Genomic DNA, 15,548 nt, shown 5'->3' with positions numbered 1-15,548 from the left:
TCACAATTATGGCAACTGTCTGATGATGCTGCTGTAACTACCAGCGAAACGTCAAACTTCCCAATTGCTGTGTATCTTGTGGATTACACTCTACAACATTGCCGTCGCTGCTGCTGAAGAAGCAGGAATAATACATTGGCACGTTTGTTCACGTGACATCTGTGTTCGTTGTCGGGTGGAGGAGGCTGTACGACACAAAACAGCAATTGTGAGTCGTAAACATAAATCAATATATAAATGCTCCTCTCGGAGGCGGCACTTTGAGCGATGACTGTGATCCCCCCTCCCTCCCTCCCGCCGGACGGTCCGCGCGGAATCGAACACAACGACACGGTGGACACACGCGTGTGCTCGCGACAACGCGACAGCAGACGGTCGGTGTGGCGGCGGATCGTGTAAATGTTCCAGCTTTTACATTCGTCCTGGCTCCGTGATGGTCACCACCACCACCACAACCGCCACCACAACCACCACCACAACCACCACCACAACTGCCACGGCGGGTTCCGGATTAGCGAGCAATCCGGAGCATGGATGGCGTTCCGTGGTTTTTCCTTTGACTCCCAGGAGTGGAGACACGAGACGTCTCCGCTCCGGGGAGAGATGAAATGATTTGTCGTCTCCCGGGCAGCTCACGTCAGCCGGCGTTGGGAATGAATTGACGGCAATGTCGTCCGAAGCCGCGTTTCATAGATCTATGGGAATGCGGTGAAGGCTGCCTGACACCTGCCTTCTGAAAGTATCCTGGCTCGGCTTGGGGTGTGGGGAACACCGGGCCGTGATGTGTGTGTGTGTTGAACTTCTTTCTCACCGTACGTAGCCAACCGTGTTGATTGGAGGTTCGGGGGGAAGGAAAACAAACGAAAGTGATTGATGCGTGTTGTTTTCGCATGTTCGCGTTAAATGTTCGGGGTGTGACGATTCTTGAGCTCGCGTTACATTCATCTGAATCGTCTCTGTTGAGAATGGATGTTGGTTGATTCGTCGTCTTGAGTTGTCACCGGAGTGGGTTCACGATACCCCTGCAGCCACTACAGTATGTCACGATAACTACTGTTCTGTACCGCCATCAACTAATCGCAAACCTGCAGCGTCACAACCAATCGTCCCATCGCTGGGGAAACGGAGTGGCTGAATGGTGATCGATTCAACCCGCCTGAAATACCATTCGCTTTTTAATTTTGGGGAAGCATAGGGTGTTTAAATGTCACAATTCTGCTCTTCACATGGTGATGACGATGATGATGTCTACATATGTGTGTGTGTGGCTCTCGCTGTTCGTTACATGTATATCTTCATATAGAGAATAGGGGAAGGACTCGAGTTACGACATTGAGTGTCGTCCAGAGGGACATGTGTTGATCGCAGAGCCCAATGGGAGAAACACCGAGGCGGGCGGTGGGGCCGTGCTTGCCCCGACTGGACACCTGTGAACACGAGCTGGAATGCCTCGTCAGATCACGCCCGCTATAAATACACAGCCTCATTCTGATTTAAGTGGACTTTGGATTAAACAGCTGGAGGTGAAATGGCCCCGAGGAAGGAACCGCGAAGTCGTCGAGGGGCTGCGTGCAAAGCGCCCCCAGCGGAGCCGCATGGCGACAGCTCCCTCGTGTGTACATGTGTGTACGTGTGTGTGTACGTGTGTGTGTGTGTGTTTGTCCGGCAAAACAACCTCCTACCTCCTCGCGGTGCCGGACGGGCAACATTGTCGTGGGCAGTGCTGTGGGGGGAGGGCCAATGCCCATTGGCCTCTCCCCTCATGGCGTCTGTGACCACCACAGTGGCTAAACGGGGGCTCTGGACGGGTGCGAGGGGCTGGTAACCCCTCCACCTTCAATTAACCACCACTAAACTACGAAGTAAACATAAACCTGTAATTAATAAGCTTGTGCCGGAGGCCCCGGGGGGTCAGGCTTTTATGACGTCTCCTGGCCAAACCCCATTTGGCGGAGCCAGGAGATTGAATTTTAACCCTCGGGGCTCCTCCAGAAACAACGAAAAACCATTGCGGATGGCCACGTGGAATGTTCGAACGCTCACTGCGGAGGAGAGGCTGCCACTCCTCTGTCGGGAGCTGGACCGGTACCGCCTGGATCTCTGTGGCATTCAGGAGGTCCGGTGGACCGGTTCTGGCTCCTGCCACCATGAGGGGTGGACAGTCCTCTACTCGGGGCAGGAGACTGCCAAACAACAGGGTGTGGCTCTTCTTCTGAACAAAAGAATGAAGGGGGCGTGGGAGCGTGGCGGTGAGGTGTGGGAAGCTGTAAGCCCTAGGATACTTTGGGCTCGCCTTCCCATCAACCAGAGGCGAGGAGTGGTGGTCGTGGTTACTTATGCCCCCACCGAAGACGAACATCTGTGGAGGGATGCAGGCAAAGCCGATGAGTCGGACGCTTTCTATGACCTCCTGTCACAGGTGCTGGCTAAAGTGGCCACTCGGGACAGAGTCATCTTGTTGGGTGACTTCAATGCCCGAGTTGGTCATGATACTGGCACCTGGTCTGGAGTGATTGGAAGGCATGGGCCAGATCAGCTCAATAATAACGGTAGGAGGCTGCTAGATTTTTGTGCAGCCCATGGGCTTGTAATTACTAACACGCTCTTCCGGCATCGGCGCATCCACACAACATCATGGATGCATGCTGGGTCCAAGCAAGAACATCTGCTGGACTACGTAGTGACAGACCAGCGGATGCGAGCCCATGTCCTTGACACCAGGACCTACCGTGGAGCTGATCTGCCCTCTGACCATCGACTAGTCATCTGTAAGATGCGCCTGCCATTCTTCCACTCCGGTGGTGGGTGTACACCCAGGATCCCATTCCAACCAAAAGTGGCCTGGTCTAAGTTAGCTGATGAAAGTTGCAAGCGAGAATTTCATCATCGCTTGCAGCTGGGGTTGGCATCGTCCCCCACTCCACCTGATGTCGAGGGTAAATGGGCGAGGTTTAAGACTGTGACTCATGCAGCTGCAATGGCTGCTTTGGGTACGCGGTCCAGACCTCCCCGGGAACCCTGGCTGACGGAGGAGGTGTTCAGGTTAATTGAGAAAAAGCGACAGGCCCACTCTCATCGCCTACAGCATCCCACGTCAGAGAATGAGGAGGTTTACCGCAGTCTTCGCTCGGAGGTTCGGAGAGCCGTGAGGCGCTGTAAGGATGGGTGGTGGTCGCGGGTTGCTGAGGAGATGGAGTCTGCCTCAGTGGCCCGCGATCATAAATCACTATTTAACTCCATCAAAAAAGTAACCTGCAGCGCCACACCTATTACCATCATTAGAGGAAAAAACGGTGATCCAATCTCCGACCCCCAGGAACAGGTTTGCAGATTTGCTGAGCATTTCTGTGAGGTCCTGGGGGAGGGAAAATCTCTCAGCCAGGAAAACATCATGGCACAAAGTGGGGATAACCCTGCTGAGGCTGCGGTGCCTCAAATATTGGAAGAGGTCACCCCCTGTGAGTGGATGGCTGAGGTACCGGCTGTTGAGGAAGTACTGAGGGCGATCCGGAGTCTGAGACCAGGGAAGGCACCGGGCAGAGATGATCTCCCAGGCGAAATGCTGAGGGAGGGTGGCGTTTGTGCACAGACTGCCCTATATGACATCATAACAACAGTCTGGACCACTGGACGGGTTCCGCAGGACTGGAAGGATGCCCTGGTGGTCCCCCTCTTTAAGAAGGGGGACCGTACCGACTGTAACAACTACAGGGGCATCTCACTCCTCAGTGTGCCGGGTAAGGTCCTGGCAAGGATTATTCAACATCGCCTTGCTAGGCATGCTGAGGAGAGGCTTGCGGAGCCCCAATGTGGTTTCAGGAAAGGGCGGTCCTGCACAGATGCCATATTTTCTGTCCGTCTGCTACAGCAGAGGTGTAGGGAATTCCAAAAAGACCTACATCTCTGCTTTATTGACCTGGTCAAGGCCTATGATACCATCAGTAGGACTGGGCTCTGGGTTGTTCTTCGTGCTTTCGGAGTCCCTGACCCTCTGCTCACGATCATTAAGGACCTTCATGATGGTGAGCGGGCCCGGGTAAAACTACGTGGCCGGGAGTCGGAGCCTTTCCCTGTACACCTTGGGGTGCGACAGGGATGTCCTCTGGCTCCCACATTATTTAACATCTATTTCGACTGCGTAGTTCGTGAAGCCTTCAATAGCTGTACCGGGGGAATTACCATTTGGTACAGATACAATGGGAGGCTGATCGACGCCCGGGTGCGATCAAGGGATGGCTCCCTATTGGTCAACCACGTTATGTATGCCGATGATTTGGTAATAGCTGCTCATTCAGAAGAGGAGTTGGAGACGCTGCTGCTGAGACTGGAGCGTGCCACTAAGAGGTGGGGCCTTACCATCAGCCCCACCAAAACTAAGCACCTGCCTGGGTATTTTGTACCATCGGGCACTCCGCCCCCACAACTCCCAATCGGTGATGGGGCAGTTGTGGAGAGAGTAGAGAGTTTCCCATACCTGGGCAGTGTGCTCATGACCGGCTCCAGTTTATCAGCAGAGGTCTCACTCCGAATCAGTCGAGCGGCAATATCTTTTCATCGGTTGCGTAACGCTGTGTGGAAGCTACCTGGTCTGTCGCTCCGCACGAAGCTTCAGGTCTTCTCGGCCACGGTCATTCCCTCCCTTCTCTATGCTTGCGAAACGTGGACCCCCCTAGTGGAGCATCTTCGCCGGTTGGAAACATTTAGGCTGGCCTGCCTACGATCCATCCTGGGTTTAACCAGGCTGGATTGTGTGAGGAGCTCACAAGTCCTTGAAAGATCTGGGCAAAGTCCCATCAGTGAGCTCCTCCGGCAGGCAAGGCTGCGTTGGCTGGGTCATGTAGCCCGCATGCCCAGCCACCGCATGCCTAAACAGCTTTTGTTCGGCCGGATCGAGGGGGCTAAACGGGCGCGGCACGGGCTAGAGAAGAGATGGAGTGATGTGGTACAGGAGGACGTGGAGCTGAGTGGACTTGCCGATGACTGGTACCAGCGGTGTCAAGATCGGCCTCAGTGGAGGAGGCTCGTGAAGGACGCTACTGGGCAGTTGGAGGCAGTCGCCCTCCAACAACAACGGAGGGCGGAGGAGCGACGCTCACAACAACGAGCGGAGCGCCGGGTGGCTAAAGCACAGCAAGTTGGCACAGTAGGGGGCACAGGTGGTGCATCAGCCAGTCATCTCGGTCATCTCGGTCAGTCGACCCGTGGCACCTGGGTCTGCCCCGTGACCTCCTGCCAGCGGGCGTTCGACACTTCACGTGGCCTCAAGGTGCACATGGCCTGGCACAAGCGTCGTGGTGACGTCACCGCCACTTAGTGGCGAATGGCGGTTGTTGTTGTTGTTGTGTGTGTCTACGTGTGTGTGTCTACGTGTGTGTTCGTGTGTGTCTGCGTGTGTGTGTGTGTCTACATGTGTGTGTACGTGTGTGTGTGTACGTGTGTGTACGTGTGTGTCTACGTGTGTGTGTGTGTCTACGTGTGTGTGTGTCCACGTGTGTGTACGTGTGTGTCTACGTGTGTGTGTGTGTCTACGTGTGTGTGTGTCTACGTGTGTGTGTCTACGTGTGTGTGTGTGTCTACGTGTGTGTGTCTACGTGTGTCCACCTGTGTGTCTACGTGTGTGTGTGTCTACGTTTTGTGTCTACGTGTGTGTCTACGTGTGTGTGTCCACGTGTGTGTGTGTCTACGTGTGTGTGTCTACGTAGTGTAGCGGTTAGCGCTACGCTGCGCTATGAACCCGACGACACGGGTTCTATTCCCGTTCACGGCCAACACCAGTGACGATTATCTGAACCGGTCCTGCGCCTCCCTCAGGTCGACTCAGCCTCAAATGAGTAGCTGGTGCGGTGTGTAAACATCGCCACTGGGGAAACAAAGGCGGCCGGGCGTGGTGCTGGCCACCCACCCCCTCGTGTGCCACAGTGCCGCCTTCATAGGTGGCAGCACACGCCCCAACAGTCTGGCGGGGCGAGAGGGGAGGGGGTCCATTGTGTAGCATCAGCGCCGTATTAATCACTTGAGTAATCATTCCTGAAAATAGTTACAGGTGGCTCAGCGGAGCTGCCTTTATTACTAAAAAAAAGAAAAATTACTTCTCTCAAACACGAACAAATTGCAACGGCACTTTGAAAGATGATTATAAATTTGAAGAAAAACAGTCACGTGACTTGGCAAGGCAGACTAATGTTGGGTTTCTCTGTCTCAATGAACATCTCTGATTGCTACCAAAAGCACCCTCCCCCCGGAGTTGGTCCGCGTGCAACTTCGACGACGACTGCAGCGTGGAAGCGAAGTCGCTCGCTCCACTGCTGGCGTGATGCTCGCTGCACTGCTGGCGTGATGCTCGCTGCACTGCTGGCGTGCTCTGTTGCCAGCGCCTCGACTGAGTGGGGGGCAGGCGACCCCCTCGCTCTCTCGCAGGCGACACACACACGGGAGTCTCTCCGACTAAAGCTGCTGCAGCTCCCCCACTCTCTCCTCTCTCTTCAGGGCCCATTCTGCTGCACCTCCCCCGCCGCCACCACCGCCCACCACCACCACTTTCTCTCTTAGTATTCATCTCCCATTCTGCTGCTCGGCTTTGAGTCGTCTGATCTCGCCGTGCGCGCCGCTCTGAGTGGCTCCGCTCTCAACGTCTCGCTCACTCTGCGTCTCATCCCTCCCTCTCTCTCTCTCTCCCTCTCTCGCTCTGGCTCTTGTGCATCCATCGGTCTCTCTCTCTCTGCTCTTTATTTGCCTGTCTCTCGGCTCTATTCAATTTGTGATTATTTCCGTCATTATCTGTCTCTCTATTCATCCCTCTGCTCTTTATTTGCCCGTCTCTGGGCTCTATTCAGCCTGGGCCTATCTCACATCTTCTGTGTCTTGCTGTTCATCTCTTGGCCTCTCAGCCCTGAATGATTTGTCTGTTTCTGGTCTCTATTCAAACTTAGATTATCTCTCTAATTCTCTGTCTTTCTATTCACTTGCCTCCTTGCTCTGTCCCCCCATCTGTCTATTCGATTTTTGAATAAAGTGTGTCTATCCTGTCTATTCAATCTCAGATTCTGTCTCGCTCCTATTTTCAGTGTCTCCATTTATCTATGTTCTCTTTATCCCATTGCTTCTTTAGTGTCTCGCTGTCTCTCTGTGCGTCTCCCTGTCTCTCTGTGCGTCTCCGTGTCTCTCTGTGGATCTCCGTGTCTCTCTGTGGATCTCCGTGTCTCTCTGTGCATCTCCCTGTCTCTCTGTGCATATCCTTGTCTATCTGTGCATCTCCGTGTCTCTATGTGGATCTCCGTGTCTCTGTGTGCATCTCCCTGTCTCTCTGTGGATCTCGCTGTCTCTCTGTCCGTCTTTGTTTCTCTGTGCGTCTCGCTGTCTCTCTGTGCGTCTCCGTGTCTCTCTGTGGATCTCGCTGTCTCTCCCATCCAGCTCTCAGCCTCCCCGCCTGCTCTTCATTCCCCTCTCGCCCTGCTTGAGCCGGATGTAAACAAGCAGTAACTTTCTTCAAGCTTCCAAGATGTCTCCTCAGCCCCACGGCGATCTCTCATGATAAGTCACTCTTTCTCTCTCTCTGCCCTTTCTCGCTCTCTCTCTCTGAAATGTCAGCTTGGTACAGGATATATATATTCTGTTATAAGGCAGTGTTAATGGAAAACTGTTGAGTGCTTTATTCATTTGTGCTAAGCCCCTTTCAAGGCCACAGAAGATGCAATCAGAGCTGCCTTTATTACCCGACAATGACGTGTGTGTGTTTCACCTGGTGCTAATTTAGGGATTTGATTGAACCACTGTGTGGGCTATGGTGGAGACGTGGCGTGGTCGCCTCTGATTTTGTGGCTACGGTGCCTCACGGCAGTGGCTTATACCATCACCTGTGAGCCTCTGACATTTACCCTCTGCTCAACAGAATCCCCCAGGGCCAGACTGGAACCTAAACCCTGCCAACTCAGGGTCCCTTCACTCAGTGGAGCAGCAGCCTCTGGGCATTATGGGATGAATCATATTTCACAACACGGGGAGAGGGGGCCACTCCTGGGAAGACCAGGACGGGTGGCAACTCGAGATGCACGTCTCGGGTTGCCGCTTGTTGGGGTTTGACCAGAACAGGCATGACCCGGACAGTGCGGGAATTGGCGTCTGGGTTCAGGTGGCAGGAATTGCTCTTGAATTTTGTACTGCACAGTTGTAATAGGCCGAGGCTGACTTAACAGGTGGCAACTCTTTTTCGCATGCCGAGCAAGGAGAAAGTGCCAACATTTAGAATGTTGAGATCCGTCAGGCATGGTATGGACAGGCACTGTAATGGGTCCAAAGGTGGAACAACTGGACGGTTGGCATCCCTCCACACACACGGCCTCGTGGCTGGCGTGACCTCGTAACAGCACCCAGGCCTCGTGATGGCAAAGTGACCCTAAGACGCTTTAGATAATTTGATGGAAGTCTTTGGACTTGCAGTGGCTTAGATATTATAATGGATAAGGCTATAAGGCCTTGAGGCTTAGGCCTTGAGTCTGCTTAGACAGGGAAAGCACATAGTGCTTTTATATCGGTGTTTTATTTTACAATATGGAAAGATTAACTTTATTGATATTTGTTTTTGAAAAGAAAGTTGAGGAAAAATATGACTTTGCCAAAGAGGCATTGATAACAATCTTAGCGAAAGTTGAATGTATTGGTACGTTACAATATGTCAGTATGATGACATCCTGTGGGCAAGAGTAGCGGTGGTGTCGCGGTTCGCACACTGCCGTGTGAGCTCGGCCACTTCAATGCAGCGCACTGGATATTCAAATATATACCCACGACTGACATGACACAGGGATGCCTTCAGCCAGCAGTGGATTGACCAAAGCCTGCAATCGTTCCTTGTTGTTGTCACGTCCTGTTGCCCGTCAGTGCTGCGCGACTCATTTCAAGCGGTGGGGGGGGGGGGATGCACAACAGAGGCGCTTCGCGGCGCAGGCTCCAACAGTCACGCAGGAACTCGTGGTGGCACTGGGCATGAGTTAAACTACAACACCGCCGGCTCAACAGTACAACGCCTTCACGGTACACGACTACGAAATGCCTTCCGGACGAGTTGGACACCGCCTCAGCAAAGTGATTGCAGGGCTGCCCCTTGGCGTCACATCGTGATTGTAATGATAACAAAAGTTACGACGCCTGGAACGATGGTCGCCTTCGCGACAACATCAATTGTCGCGAATCGGGGTCGCTCTTCAATTCTCGAATCATGTTTTGTTATTGTGGTGAATGTAGCGGCCTCGAGTGGCAGTAAGGGTCGTGTGAATCCATGACGTTCGAGGTATGCAAATCGAGAATGAGCGACTCTGACACGCACGGTGTAGGCCGAGCGTAACGATCGATGTCAGCGACGATGGAACAAGGACATCCTCGCCAGCGGTGCTCTACACCCAGGACAGTCTCACGCTGAGTCTCGAGACGTTTGCAGGAGGGTCCTGCTGCTTTGCAATGTTTGGCCAACTCCAATAATGAACCCAGAGAAAACCCCGCTCCGACTTAAGAGAGTAAAATTGTCTACATTCGGCATAGACCCATAAATATGAATAAGCAACTGTCTGCATTTCGATGGGATTAGCATCACGGCTACTGCTGCTGGGCCCTTGATGCGCCACTTGGCATGCGCACGCATGAAGCCTCGGCTCCTCCCGATTCGTCAAGGGAACTCGCCGCTTTGTCTTCTCCTTCTGGAGGGACGTGCCGGCTCGCCGACAAGCCCTGCGCTCCACATCGCCTCGAAAACACACAACACTCGCCGTGGAAACAAACGTTCTAATCCGCATACTTAGGATCGCCTAGGAGGGAGGGCGGTGTCCTGATGCTTCCCCTCGCGGCGTGGAGAAGCAGTTTGCAGAGAGCAGAAATCACTTTCCGGAGAGAGCGATGGGAATCAAAGAAGTTTTCTTGCGACTAAAAGCAAAAATTAATCTGGCGCTCGGCAGTGAAGCCTCAAACCTCGGAGCCCGGCAGCGCGTGGCCTCACGGCGTGAGAGATGGATGACAAACAGGGCCCGAGTAGCGTCGCGCTCCAAACTCGGGTTGTGAGCGAAGTGAGGAGGAAGTGAAGCGAAGTGGAAGTCGATCAACGCCACCCAACTCCGCACCGCGCGCCCGCCCACTCGCCACGGCGCAGCGGTCCCGGCGACGTCTCTCACGGACACGGCGTCGGACGTTTTTGCCCCACGTGCCGGAATCTTCTCCAGGAGCCTGGCATTGTGGGAGCGAAGCTGAATTCGATTGCCGAAGAAGCCCCTCCCCCCCCTCGGCACGTGGGGCGAAACGTTGGACATCGTCGCCGAACAGCGCGCGGAGGCACGACCCGATAATCGCACCGGACCGATTCGCAGCCGCGAGAATCTCCGCAGCCGCCCGCGAGGAATCGATGTGGAGACGCGACGCATCTCTCCACTCCCGCACGCGCCGCGTGCTCTCAGCGACGATTGTTTGACGCGCACACAGACAGGCCACTCATCGTGAGCAGCACTGGGGGTCAATCCACTGCTGGATGAATTCCTCCCCAAGCTACCACCTCTCTCCCACGGCATCGCACCCTCGTGCAGAGCAACGCCTCTTTCGAGAACTTTCATTCCCACGACTCCAATCGCTTTCATTCCCACGAGTTTCATTATTTCATTCCCAGGACTTCAATCGCTTCACCACTTTCACTTGTGTTAGTTCCAGCACTGCACAATAATGAGGGAATGGAGAAATAAATGTATTCAACGTTTGGATTAATTGACATAAATATATAAAAATGTTAAGAAAACATCACAAAGTACTTAAAATAACACGTTGTATACTAAGGCGTGATCTGGTGACGCTGCTGCTCCTACTGGCAGTGGTGCACAAGCACAGTGAATATAAAGAAATAAACTCGTTCGCCAGAAGTTGCAAACAATGATCTCAGCACCCGCTCAATCCGAAGCGTGCACCGTGAGCTCAAGAATCGATGATAACCGAGGAAGGATCGATTCGTCGTTACGGCCGCAGCCCCAACACCGGTTCAAGCGCGGACTTCTCTGCGCGTGTTGATCCTCTCGCCACCGTCGTCACCCCGACTCCGGCTCTGCCCGCACGAGGCCGTGGCCCCCAGCAGAGCGGGAGCCAAGGGGGTGGTGGCACATATTTAGCGACGCCAGATTGTGTGTACGGCTAATACAATTGAACTATGCGATCACTTATTAAATAAGGTTCATGCATAATTTACTTGTATTGGCATAATTAGCGCTGTTGGCATTGGGCCACTCGCGAACGCGTCCCGACAACACGCGGAAGGTGCGGACACGATCAGGGACTCAGCCAGACTGCGAACGCGGCCAAGCGGAAACCAGCAGGCGGATATCACCGAGGACTTCCCAATACGAACTACGCGCGCTCTGGTGGAACAAAGTGCGCGTGTTGCGTTGGGGTAGTGGGACGGTTCGCAACATTATCACAATTAGAGGCCTCGTGATGTTCTGTTCCAATGCCATACGAGACAAGGAGAACCGCTAATCGCATTTTTTTTTGTATTTCCGCGGCCACAGCCAGCGAGTCCTCGGGGTGTCTCGGGCCGGGCCCGTAGCAGACGCGGCACCTCTGACGGGAGACTCGCGGCTGTGCGTGCCGCCACTTTGCCGCTGGTCACGCCGAGACATCGATTCCCTTCCGGGGGGGTGGGGGGGGTAATTTCATTCCGCGTTCCGCAGGTTTACGCTGTAATCTCACGAGCGACTGAGCGACAGCATTAGGCTTAGATGCTGAGCTCTGCTCACGGCTTTAGGGGTTGATTTCCCCTAATTGGATTGTTTAATTGAAAGTGCAAGGGCTTTATTTACAGGAACGCGCGCGATGACGTGTGTGTGTGCGCGTGTATCTGCGTCTTTGGGGCAAGTTCTCTGGGAAATGTGTCTTTGTGCGTGAGGAGGATAACGCAATGATTCGCGCGCTGCGCTACGAACCCGGCGACCCGAGTTATATTCCCGCTCACAGCTGACACCTATGAAGATGATCACAAATGGTCGTGGGTCTTCCCTAGGTCGATTCAGCATTAGGTGCGGGTGGCGATGAATTAGCGGGGAGGGGGGGGAGTGGTTTCATCCATCAGCCATGGATTGTCATGACTGAAGGTGATGATGAAAACCCTTCCAAGCCGACGTGGTCATATATTTTAAGAAGTAACCACTAACCTCTCAATACCTCTTCCATCCCCCCCTGTCCTCCTCCGCCGTCCTCTCTCCTCTCTTCTTCTTCCCCCTTGTCTCCTCCTTCGCTCCCCTTCCCGCTCTGTCTCCCCCTCCCTCCTACTCCAGATGGACCACGACCCCAGGACGCCCGTGTACATCGCAGCCCAGGGTCCACTGGCCAACACCGTGGTCGACTTCTGGCAGGTGAGGGCCTTGCCATCTCGAGGCCACACGCGACCTCTGACGCCCGCGTAGCCGCTGCCGGGTCGAGGCCCAGCCGCGAGGACTGCGGCAGTTGTTTGGCCACTAGCAGGGCGTGACACCTGGAAGATGCATCACAGGTGTTATAGGCTGCTGCGGGGATCCGTTGTCGGCCCGAGGGCAGTGCAGCAGAATCCCGCGGTTGTACCGCACCACGCTCCACCGACACACACTGGCCAGAGTGGTGAAGTATGGTCAAACAAACACCGCACCTTCGATATGGCGTGGGAAAACCCTTCCTCTCGGAGTGCACTAACAAAGGACCGCAAATAATGAAAATGCTATAAAATAACGACGCTCATTTCTGGTACATTGCGAGTGGACATCTCCGCGACTGACGTCGGGACTCGGACCGGACGTTAGCGGGCGGTTCGCTCGCAGGCAGAGCCATGGCGACGCCGTGCGTACTGATCGACTGCACATCGGTTACTGATCGACTACACATCGGTTACTGATCGACTACACATCGGTTACTGATCGACTACACATCGGTTACTGATCGACTACACATTGGTTACTGATCGACTACACATCGGTTACTGATCGACTACACATCGGTTACTGATCGACTACACATGGTTACTGATCGACTACACACGGTTACTGATCGACTACACATGGTTACTGATCGACTACACATCGGTTACTGATCGACTACACATCGGTTACTGATCGACTACACATGGTTACTGATCGACTACACATCGGTTACTGATCGACTACACATGGTTACTGATCGACTACACATGGTTACTGATCGACTACACATCGGTTACTGATCGACTACACATGGTTACTGATCGACTACACACGGTTACTGATCGACTACACATGGTTACTGATCGACTACACACGGTTACTGATCGACTACACATGGTTACTGATCGACTACACACGGTTACTGATCGACTACACACGGTTATTGATCGACTACACACGGTTACTGATCGACTACACATGGTTACTGATCGACTACATACGGTTACTGATCGACTACACACGGTTACTGATCGACTACACATGGTTACTGATCGACTACACACGGTTACTGATCGACTACACACGGTTACTGATCGACTACACATGGTTACTGATCGACTACACACGGTTACTGATCGACTACACATGGTTACTGATCGACTACACACGGTTACTGATCGACTACACATGGTTGCTGATCGACTACACATGGTTACTGATCGACTACACATCGGTTACGGATCGACTACACATGGTTACTGATCGACTACACATGGTTACTGATCGACTACACATGGTTACTGATCGACTACACATCGGTTACGGATCGACTACACATGGTTACTGATCGACTACACATGGTTACTGATCGACTACGGCAGATGGCACGTGTTGAGGAGGACCGCGGGGAGAGACGGAGAGACATTTCAATTTGGGTTCTACAGAAACAGCAGCAACAAGAATATTAAGAAAGTTCAAAATAAATCACATCAAAGTGAAAGGGAAAGTGAAGGAGCGGGGAAGTGAATGGGCACGGGCTGACGGTGGCAGAGAGATGCATGCGGCAACACTCGGAGCTCTCTCCCTCCCTCCCTCAACTCCCTCCCTCACCTCCCTCACCTCCCTCCCTCACCTCACCTCACTTACCTCTCTCACCTCCCTCCCTTCACTCGCCCCCCTCACCTCCCTCCCCCAGCAGCGATCACTCGCGCATTGCTCCACTGTGGAAAAGTCCAATTGATTTCCTGACTCGGGAGCCACTCCTCGTGTCCTCGTTTTGAGAAAGTATTTGTCCCGTCGATATTGAGTGACTTGCCGCGCTCTTTGGTGGGTTTTTATTGCTTAAAAAAAACATTCGCTCTCGATGGAGGCGAGGGCGGGAGGGGGTGCTCTATGTTTTATTATATATCATAGTTTATTGCGAGCAGCTGCTTGTAACGTAGAGCTGTCTTGCAAACATTTACTGCCTCGTGTCTCCTAGCTCGTCGTGTCTGCAGCCTCAAACCGAGAAGAATGGGCACTTGGGCCATTATTTATTTATCTATCTATCTCGCTTTCCAAGAGCGGCTGCGAGCACTGGCTTTGACGCCGAGCCGTGCCGGGACACGCGCCGTGCCGGGACACGCGCCGTGTCGCCCCCAACGCGCCCAATCTCCGCTGCTCCTGCGCTATGCTGAGCAGGCTTGAGCCTGAGCAGCAGCTATGTATGAATGTTGAACTTCTTCGCACCGTACTTAGCCAACCGTGCTAATCGGAGGTGCTAGAGGGGAGGCTGCCTCGGAATATCAGGCGTATCAGGCGTTATAGGCTGGGGCTGCGAGGTGACCAGCAGATGGCCCTAGAGCAATGGATTCCTGAATCTGTCTGTGCGGCGCTTTGAGTATTATCTCCTCGTGTTCCTGGTGGGGTTTTCTCCGAGCACCACATGGTTTCCTTACACGTGAAGCTGCTCAGTACACGCGCCTCTCTTCAAACGTAGCGGCCTCGCAGCGGTGAGTGTGCTGCACTACGAACCCGGAGAAATAGGGTTGAAACCGGCGACGCGGATTTGATTCCCTCTCACGGTCAACACCAGGGACGATTATCTGAACTGGAACTGGGCCTTCCCTAGGTCGACTCAGCTTCAAATGAGTAGCTGGTGCGGTGTGTCGTGAACACCGTCATTCGAGAGACAAAGGCGGCCGGGCGTGGTGCTGGCCACCCACCACCTCGTGTTTCATGCCGGCCTTCCTACGTGCTCGCTAACAGCACTTGCCCCAAGAGTCTTTTAAGGCTACACGGGGTATATTTGTCTTTCTGCAGATGGTTTGGGAGAGTGGCTGCACGGTGGTGGTGATGCTCACCCCGCTCATGGAGAACCGCGTGGAGCACTGCTACCGCTACTGGCCCGAGGAGGGTTCCCGCACCTACCACGTCTACGAGGTGCGACGCCTCCTCTCGCCAGCAACCCCCCCCCTCCACGCCTCGTGGCACCTTCCCAAACCTGCCTGCACCTGTCCACACCTGTCCACCCTGTCCCCACCTGTCCACACCTGTCCACACCTGTCCTTCTCAAGACAACACTGATCCCACACCTCACTCACCACAAGGTATTGGTCTTTACCACATCGCATGGCTTGCAGCGCATTTCGCTGCAAACAC

At 53.9% G+C, this 15,548-nt stretch overlaps 1 protein-coding gene across 1 annotated transcript in view; it reads left to right on the top strand.

The window, feature by feature from the left end:
* LOC144938929 (receptor-type tyrosine-protein phosphatase N2-like) overlaps positions 1 to 15,548 on the top strand; it is a 203,494-nt gene that overhangs the window by 173,704 nt on the left and 14,242 nt on the right. The window contains exons 16-17 of the mRNA XM_078866659.1: positions 12,294 to 12,371; positions 15,210 to 15,329. Coding sequence (XP_078722785.1) covers positions 12,294 to 12,371; positions 15,210 to 15,329 — 198 coding nt within the window. The remainder of the gene's footprint in view (positions 1 to 12,293; positions 12,372 to 15,209; positions 15,330 to 15,548) is intronic.

The sequence above is a fragment of the Lampetra fluviatilis genome, chromosome 2 (genome assembly GCF_964198595.1).
Source record: "Lampetra fluviatilis chromosome 2, kcLamFluv1.1, whole genome shotgun sequence".
Lineage (NCBI taxonomy): Eukaryota > Metazoa > Chordata > Hyperoartia > Petromyzontiformes > Petromyzontidae > Lampetra > Lampetra fluviatilis.
The sequence above is the reverse complement of the archived record's forward strand: the minus strand, read 5'-3'. Positions and strand labels throughout refer to the sequence as shown.